Source organism: Porites lutea, chromosome 2 (assembly GCF_958299795.1).
Source record: "Porites lutea chromosome 2, jaPorLute2.1, whole genome shotgun sequence".
In the NCBI taxonomy this organism is placed as follows: Eukaryota; Metazoa; Cnidaria; class Anthozoa; order Scleractinia; family Poritidae; genus Porites; species Porites lutea.
In genome coordinates this window covers 39,735,717-39,745,115 of record NC_133202.1, presented here as the reverse complement: position 1 = coordinate 39,745,115, position 9,399 = coordinate 39,735,717, and the positions used below count along the sequence as shown (strand labels likewise).

The following is a 9,399-nucleotide window of genomic DNA, read 5'->3' as shown; positions in this document are numbered from 1 at the left end:
GATTTGTAGCGTACTGCAGAAGTGGCAGTAAAACTTTCGAGATCTGTACAGCCCTTACAGCTGTAGAAGGCACAAGTGTAATAATTGGACTGATTGGACCCAAGTGTAATAGAGGTCCCATCTGTAATAACATTTTGAACCCAAGCGTAATAAAGGTCGTATCTGTAATAACATTTGGACCGTCTTCAGCTTGTCTTACTTTGCTTATAATCAGCGCGACATTTTGGAGCTCTTACATTGAAATTCTCACCTGACACCATTACGACCCAAAAGATCAGAAAGATGGCCAATTTGCAAAATATTGTCACGCGCCTCTGTATCATTGTTCTCAGCTAGTCTTATGGTGCTTATCATAAAGCGATATTTTGGAGCTCTTCAAAGATAGTGAGAGAAACCTCCGAATAAAGATAACATAAGAATTTTAACGTTGTAACTAGTAATAGCCAAAGGTTACGGAGTACGGGCGATAACGATCGAAGGTTTTGCTCCAGCGCTGTGCTTGCGTACGTTTCACGTGACAGATGGTCAAAACACGCGTGGTAAGATTACGAGTAATAGAAGGTCCAAACGCACGTGATCAAATTGTGTTCTGTACATTCCATTCATTCTTTATAGTGGAAAACCAAACGAAAGCTGACTACATACATGCGATGCGTAGGTAATAACAACCTTGACATTAGGATTGCGGGCTCCTCTTGTCGCCCGCAACAGCAAAAAACACTCTCGTAAGAACGCAGTAAAGCAGTACTTAGCACATATTTTCTTTGGTTAATAGTTCTAAGTGACAATGGCCTTTTTTTTAATGGCCAGTTCCGTTTATCTAATAGTAAATACTTTTCTAGCCAAACTACTACGTCAGGAGCGGCTCCTGACTACGTGTAAAATTCAGTTTGACAGTGACGTGAAAGCCATGGCCATAAAATTAAATGGCAGAAGTTGGTTTCCGCAGGTCACGTGATTTTACACTCTTTACCCCTTATTGGCCATAATTTGTTGTTGGTATATTACCAGTTTGAGTATAAAGGTAAACTTTTACAAATACGGCCTTTATTACACTTGGGTCCAAATGTTATTACAGATAGGACCTTTATTACGCTTGGGCTCAAAATGTTATTACGGATGAGACTTTTATTACGCTTGGGTCCAAATGTTATTACATATGGGACCTTTATTACACTTGGGTCCAACTATTACACTTGTGCCTTCTAGCCCCCGAAATGATCCCCAACCTTGAAATGATCCCCAAATCGACCCGAAATGATACCGACCCCGAAATGGTCTCCATTTCTCTTCACGTTGACCCCGAAATGATCCCCAATTAATTCTTGGAATGGAACTTGTATTCCGTCGCGGAATTATTACAAATCTGTTGCAGCGTTTACGTTCTTAAATCGCGTTTAACATTTCGCTTCAAATTGAAAACGTTACAGTCAAGAACAGTATTTTTCCTTCTTCCCGTCGCATGAGACCCCGCGCGCGCCTCAACCTAATCCCCAATCGTCTCATCCCAAAAAACACTAGATAACTAACCACGTCATATTATGTAATTTCCGGTCATTATTTTACTTCATATATATTTCTGTAAATTCGTGATATCTCAATAAACCTGATGAAGACTGGTATTGGCCAGTCGAAATATCGCAACTTAACTCTATTTCACATTGTTTGATCAGTTCCTGCAAAAGTCTTCTTGACTGTAACGTTTTCAATTTGATCTATTTTGACTGATCACGATCTTTTTGGATATCCGACGTTGAGCAAGATTGATCGTACACGGTATTTGCAGTATGTGTGTTTTTTTTTATCTTAATTAAACATTTCGCTAGAGTTTATGTGATTTTTTAGCGCTTTTGTCATCTAATCGCCTTTATGTATACTTTTGCATCTTCAACATCATTTAAAGATTTTAAAAAGTGTTAAAACACCATTTTTAAAATTCAATATCCAAGGCATGCAGTTTTAACATCATTTTTAGAATTTAACATCTATGCAGTTTTCTCTATAACCCGGGCTATAATCACCTAAGTAATAATTTTAAAAAAATGTTATGTCTCTTGATATTATCAGTTGCAGTTCATGGTGTTCCTAAAAATATACTAGACTTTGTGTATTTTTTGATAATAATATTTTCCGGCGTTTAATCCAGTTCAAAGTGTAATCCCAAATTAATGTCATGTGGGCAAGTAAAGATTATCAGTGAAGCTTAAGTTATAATGCTGTGCATTTTGCACGATCCATAGTTCTAGGATATTATTCCATTCCTAAAATTAAATGGGGATCATTTTGGGGTCAACGTGAAGAGAAATGGGGATCATTTTGGGGGCTGTCGACAGATCTTTTTCAATTTAACAAAAAGAAAAAGTCGTATAGCTCCTTTACTACAAATATGTAACTTGCAAAGCTCAGTTTTGGTTATTTCTTCCAGGGCCAGCATGGATTGTTCACCGATGTTATATTGGTTGTTTCATGTTTTTTGTTTAAAAGTTTTACATTTAAAACTGGCAAACGTGTATCAATTCAAATTCATCAGAGCCGTATAGGTGCTAAAAAGAGCTTGTTCAACCAGTTCCGGTTTTATTATATTACTGACACGAATGTTCCGATAAAACATTACAGGAATAGCCTGGAATACGACCTTAATGCTATTATTCAACTAATTTAAACTTGTTTCTTCACCTTAGCTTCAAGATCTGGCCGTGCGTCCAGAAATAAGGGATCCAAGACTAAACACAGTAGAGTGCGTTATAGAGGGACATGAAACAGACATAATGGCTACCGGACCCCGGCGAAGTTCCTACATAACAGCAATTTTATGGTGTGCTTTTTTATTTTCATTCTGGGCTGGTCCTTTTATAGCCGAGGTTATTATAGGTGTGTTAAAAGGAGAAAATAATGAGTCTCTCTATTGCTGGTGTAAATGTGTTCGTGTACGACGTTCCCAGGCTTCAACCGCGGAGACCGAACTAAGTACATTAAACTCCCCTTCAGAAACTCCGCAATCAGGCGCGTCTCCAGACTCAGGAGAAAACGGCATCATAAGCTCTGTTGTCTGTTTATTCCATGTATTATTTTACATTGAGATTGTGATATTAGTATTTGTGTTTAGATTTTCCATATTAGGAAATGCTCCGAAGGACATTTATATAACGCTCGGCCCGCTAATTTTAGAAGGTATAGTATTAACGTGCCTCGAAAAATGCCCATGTTGTGAATGTAACTCATGTAACGCGTGTATAAAAGCTGTCATAAGATTTTCTGTAACCCTAACTGTTTACCATTTTTGTTGGCTGGTGATCGGAATTATGATTAATCCAGTATGGGGACTAGCCGTTTGTTTGATGGCCTGTATTTTCGTCCTCGCGTTAACCTTTATACTCTACCAGATTTTTAAATTAGAAGATTTGCAATGCAGTGGACGGTGCATAAAACACATCTTCATATGTTTTGGTACGTTTTGTGGTGGTTGCTCTTTTGTCGTGTTAGCAGTTTTAGCGGGGCAGTCGTTTTATGGTAGGGAGAGTGCGGATGAGCTGGTGAAAACTGTACTGTTGTATGTTATCAGCGGTTTTATTTCATGGTTGTCTTGGAAAAGTAGAAATTAGTGAAGAAACAAGGAGAAAACTGCTTTATCCAGTGGCGGATCCAGGGGAGTAGACCAGGGGCCCGACCCCTCCTTAGACCAAACTGAGGCCCGAAGGGTTGAAAAAATTTTTTTGGAGATCGCCCCCCTCCCTTATCTAAGGGTCCTCGATGGCAGCCCCCCCTCCGCCATCTCAAGGTCTGGAAAAGTCTGGATCCAGCACTGTATAGTGAGCCCTTTTCTGACCCTGGTTCAACCAGGAAATCTGTGTTTTTTTGAGAGACGACCCATATGCTTAGCACCTTGGCTTTCAAAAGGCTGAATTAGAACTTTGGATTTCAGAAAATATTTTCCTTAGAGCAGAGCCTTGGTAGACAGAGAAAAAGGACTCTATATTGAAACACAGTGATGAAGCATACCGTAAATCCTCTATTAAGCCCCCTGGGGGGGGCCTAATTTTTTTAGAAGCACTTTTGAGGGGGGGGGGGGGGGTGACAGAGGAGGGCCCTTATTTAATTTAGTGAAACGCATCAACGGGAGCAAGGTTTCTCGAGGAAAGACTGGTGGTCCTCGGGCGTTATACCCCTTTTGTAGTTTTCTAACCATAAGAAAATGGTGAAAATTCTCTACAAAGAACTAGAGCGTTAAGTTGAAAAAGTTAAGCAGATGAAATTGGAGGTCAGGCGGCTGAAGACCAACTTGAACCACAACTGATCAGTCCACGTTAATTGTTTTTGAAGAATAGGGATGGAGGGGAGCGGAAGGGGGAGGGAGTGCTTGATACGGAGAAAGGTGCTTATTAACTTTCCTCCTCTGAAAAGGGGGGCTTATTAGAGTAGGGGGGTTAATTTGAGAGGGGGAGCTTAAAAGAGGATTTACAGTACTTATTAATAATTTTCTTCATCCCTATATAACCGTAGAATTTAGAGGAATTATTTTTTCGCACCAGACTTCCTTTGATCTTTTTTAAACCTTAATGGCTGTGTAAGAATACTCCAAAGACTTTCCTTTCTTGAATCTCCTTTCCCTCTTGACATTATCAGACCACTGGAGACTGTATGGACAAAGAGAACGGCTGTATTAATTTATCTGACACATCGATACTTGAGTAAAGTTGTTATGTACCATCATGTTGCGTTCTGTAAAGTATTAGAGACCTTTAGATTCAAGGACGAGGACGACTACGAGTAAGAGATTTGACTTAGTTTTTTCACGTCTTCTCAAAATATAGACTCCCTGGAAAGCTTCATTTTACCATTTTTCGCCAGAAAAGTCAGCATTGTTATAATATCTTGTTTCGCCACCACGACATTTGCGCCGACGGCTACCACGTTTTCCCGCCAAAATGACGCTGGCTTACGCGTGTGACCCACGCGCGTACACTACTTAGTAATTACTATTGAGAAAATCTCCTAGTCACTTGTAGTCATACTTTTCTTAGAATCTAAAAGTCTCTATCGTCTATGCCTCAATGTTAAACTTTAATTGAATTTTATCCATTCACTGAAAAAACTAGAGCCCCCTCGGTACATTTGAAAATCAAGATAGCCGTGACGGTAAGACGTGGTATATCTAAACGATCTCACGAAAAAATAGGGGACTGTGAACAGTCTATGATGTGCTGTAACTTGGCGCTTGCGTATTGAAGAAGTTACTTTTGGCTTCCGCCTCTGAGGGTTGCTTAGATTCATCGTGCGGTGATCTTTTAGAATTCTAATAATCTTCTTTTTGTATGGACTCCTCTGATTAAAAGTATTCTGAATTCGCTTTTTTTGTTTTACTAACGATTATCAAATGGTTCAAAACATGACCAAATGGGCTTTGCTTTGAGTTGAACAGGGAAACAGAACCTTCAAGGTTTCTCAGTGTATAAGCTTAAGCTTAAGTGGACCCAGATGATCTGGGTGCTGAGGCATATCATCAGCCACAAAACCAGGGTGGAGAAGAACGGGATAAATTTTATATCCTTTTTACACCCTCTCTATTCTTGTTCCCTACCACAATAATTTTAAGTTTTTTTCTCCCCCAAGTTTGTGGCTGGGATACTCATCTCTTTAGACAGTGTTACATGGAAACATCGGGGATTATTAAATAACAGAATAAAATGATTTCTTGTATTAAAATAAATAATAAATTTCGTTTAGGTAGTTATTGACTTCATATTGAAGTTGGGAGATGTACTGTACTTTACTTAGATTCCAAATACTTTAAGAAATTTGTTAAGCTAATGAAGTTGAAAATAAATGTCATGTTATGTTTTCTTGTGCCTTGATATAATCATTGTCACATATAACTTCTTTAAAGACGTAGACATCAGTTAAAAATGGTGTTTCCTTTTAGAAATATTGATCCATTTATTTGTAGATCAGTTATTTTCAATATTATGAATTATACTTGTATTTGCGATTATTATTAGAGATTGGAAGAATGCAGCGGTTAATTGGAGATTATAAGGAAAAAATAACAAGTATGGTACAACTTTCCCTCCCTTTGTAATTTTCTTCACAAGCCAGACAATAACAATTGTAAGCCGAAAACAACAACAACAACAACAACAAAAACAAAACCAGAGACTGAAACCTTTTATCATGACTCATGTTTTACCCACATAAAAAATTAAAACATCTCGAGTACATAGTTTTCTAATATTTTACAACTTGGACCAAGGCTTTGAAGGTACAAGGGTTAATACTTTGGATCTACTGCAAGCCTAAGGCTTCATTATCAATATACCAAGTCACGTCTCCTGTATCCGGGTGAATTCCAGTTACTGGGTAATTCCATATATCGACTTCACCGCTTGATATTTCCTTAACTACATTCTGCTTTTTATTACCCACGACAAGAACAGCTATTGTTTTAGCTTTGTTAAGTAAGCTCAAGGTCATGGTCATTCTCTGATTTACCCCGTGGTCATAGCCAGTTTCTGTTAAACTGATCCATTTGTCAGTTTTATTAAGAACTGTCTGATGTGGAAACAAAGAAGCTGTATGTCCATCTGAGCCAATACCGAGAACCACAAAATCTAACTGGCCGTTGGCTACAGACCTCCTCAATTCTGCCTCATAGTGTTCAGCACCATTGTCGTTTACGTCACATAATCCACTCTTCAACATGACATACATTGGGTGAATATTGAAAGGAGAAACAGGAATATGTTTGAAGAGTTTCTCATAAATCAAATTAAAATTTGAATCCTTGCTGGTTGGTGGGACACATCGTTCATCCACTAGCCATATATGGGTGTGTTGCCATGGAAATTCCTTGACACTGAAAGCCAGAGATTCAAACAACATTACAGGAGAGGTACCTCCTGGTAAAGCTAAGTGAAATATTCCACTCATTGAAACAGCTCTAAGGGCATGTTCAGTTATACTGATGGCTAGATTCTTTATAACCTTCAAGCATGTTCCAGTTTCTAGGTGATTATTTCTAAACAACTCAGGTTTGTAATGGTCAATTGTCTTCCCAGCTGACTTACAGATTCCATCATTATTACAAGTTCGCTTGTCATTTTTCCATGAAAACTCAAGCCGTTCACCCAGCGTAGTAAATTCTAGCACTTCCAAGTTTTCCGGGACATATTGTTGGGGAATTGTATTGTTCAAACTATCTAGCAAATGTGTCCAGACTTTCCAGGAAGTCAAAAGGTCTTCTGTTCCAACAAATAAGTTTTGCTGTTCATGATAGACAGCTGATATAAGAGTTGTGTAAGCATCAACAGCGTTTTTCTGATTTAAAGCATAAAAATCATCCATTGAACAACCAAAAAGGACTACAGGTTTCTTCTCTGGAGCTTTCAGTGGCTGAAAAGATACAGGTTTGGGAAGAATTCCTGAAATAAGAATTGCTGGTTTTTGGATGTGCTCTCCTTGAATATGGAACACAATCTGTCTGACGTCACATTTTTCAGCCTCACTTGAAGCAGAGTGTACTTTATGGATATTGCTTTTGAATACTACCCGTACATAAGCTGTTCTCTCATCAAGCTGCTTTCCAGACACCAACACAAAAGGCACACCATGCCAGCGTGCATTATTTATGAAGACAGACACAGAAGAAAAAGTAGGTGTGTTGCTTCGGCTGTGAGGGGCGACTGTTTCATCTTGCCCTTTGTCAAGATGGCAGTGCTTATTGTACTCTTTATACTGACCAGTAACTGCACTCCATCTATTCATTGGCTTGATTTCTTTTAAAAGCCTTAGCTTGTTTTGCATAATGCTTGTTTTGTTACTAAGACTGTTTGGTATCTCCATAGCAACCATAACAATGAGTTCAGTCATGTGATTTTGCATGACATCACGGATGACACCGTAGCTGTCATAAAAGTTTGTTCTTCCTTTGCAGTCGCTCCTTTCCTTCAAAACAATCTCCACTCTCTCAATGTGATCTCTATTCCAAACATCTTTATACTGTTCATGGTTGTCAAAGCGAAAATCCAAGATCTGCATCACTCCTGTTTTCCCCAGATAGTGATCAATGCGATATATTTCATTTTCATTGAAATAATTGGACAGATTTTTAGCCAGCTCCTGGGCAGATTTTAAGTCCGAACCGAAAGGTTTTTCTAGAACAAGTCGAGTCCAGGTGTGCTTATCTCCATGGCGGCAAAAAGAGTGGATTCTCTGTGCAATCTGCGAGTATGCAAATGGCGGCACTGACAAATAGAACAAACGACCTGTTTCCCTCTCGTCTGGGCTCACATTTTCTGAGAGCATAAGGCACAAAGACTTGTAGTCGTTTTCTGCTTTTAAACGATGATATTGCGTGACACTGACAAAAGCACTCTTCTCGTCAGCACAGCTAGAGTCGTTCGCAAGGCATTTTAAACAGTCATCTAAGATGGTATCAATCTTCCTTTTACCAATGGTAATGTCGTCACGAGCGGCAGCGTAGAATCTAAAAGTGTTTTTTTCTGTCCTTTCCTGTCTAAACAGTTTGAAAAAGCCATTCCATAAATATTTCTTCGCCAAGTCACCCGTGGCACCAATCAACACAACATTTGTAACATTCGGCCGTTGAAACTGGTCAAACACTCGGTCTTGCTCCGCTGAAATTTTCTTATATGAAAAAATAAAAACAAATAAACAGGTGAAGTATACACTGAACACGTACATCTTCTAAACATTGAGCCACAAACTAAGTTAGAGTCAGGTAAAAGCTGTGTGGTGTTCAGTAGACGCCATCTTGATTCTTTGTACTTTGCCCCAAGCCCCGCGCGAGTGGGAGAAATGCCACTGACCGAAAAACACATAGGGGAACTTTATTTTTGTAGTTTGAATAATCCTGATTTACAAAAAACCAACGAACAGCTATGAGGCTGAACGCGCTAAACAAAACACGCAAATGGAAACGAATGAGTAAATGAGATAAATAAAACAACGAGTGACTTTTGGAGCTTAAATTACTTTTACACCAAGTCTTAAAAGAGACCCGTATAACACACCACGGAGAGAGAAAAATGAGTGTTGAGTGATTTTCACGCGCGCTCGCGTTTTGCTCGCTCTATTATCCTTGAGGGTACTCGTAGTCTACACCCCACCTATGCAGCGATGAAAACTTATACATGCGTATAGATTTACCGCTAATTATGTCAAGGGTTTAGTAATGCAGTCCAGTACACACGTACACCACGTGGGGTTAGGGCCGTTAGGCAACCTATGATCCTGGTTGCTCGCACAGATTCGACAATTAACCCGCTTTTTGGTAAAGAGAGAATTCTGCTCAATTTCGTTTTCACGTTATATGACTTTCTTAAGCCATTTCAAGTGACTCGCACCTTTCTAAAAACAATCATGTTTTATTTTGATAATAACAGG

At 39.0% G+C, this 9,399-nt stretch overlaps 2 protein-coding genes across 2 annotated transcripts in view; one reads left to right on the top strand and one right to left on the bottom strand.

Annotated features, from left to right (window-relative positions):
* Positions 1–3,668, top strand: part of LOC140926996 (uncharacterized) — a 10,210-nt gene extending 6,542 nt beyond the window's left edge. The window contains exon 3 of the mRNA XM_073376665.1: positions 2,682–3,668. Coding sequence (XP_073232766.1) covers positions 2,682–3,602 — 921 coding nt within the window. The 3' untranslated portion in view covers positions 3,603–3,668. The remainder of the gene's footprint in view (positions 1–2,681) is intronic.
* Positions 3,669–5,672: 2,004 nt separating this feature from the next.
* On the bottom strand, positions 5,673–8,749 carry LOC140928588 (GDH/6PGL endoplasmic bifunctional protein-like). Its single transcript, XM_073378359.1, has one exon. The coding sequence runs from the start codon at positions 8,695–8,697 to the stop codon at positions 6,280–6,282; it is 2,418 nt and encodes an 805-aa protein (XP_073234460.1). The 5' UTR covers positions 8,698–8,749; the 3' UTR covers positions 5,673–6,279.
* Positions 8,750–9,399: the final 650 nt, after the last annotated feature.

Bases quoted from the DNA above. Each gene is read 5' to 3' on its own strand.
- LOC140928588 (XM_073378359.1), bottom strand. From the start codon at position 8,697: ATGTACGTGTTCAGTGTATACTTCACCTGTTTATTTGTTTTTATTTTT.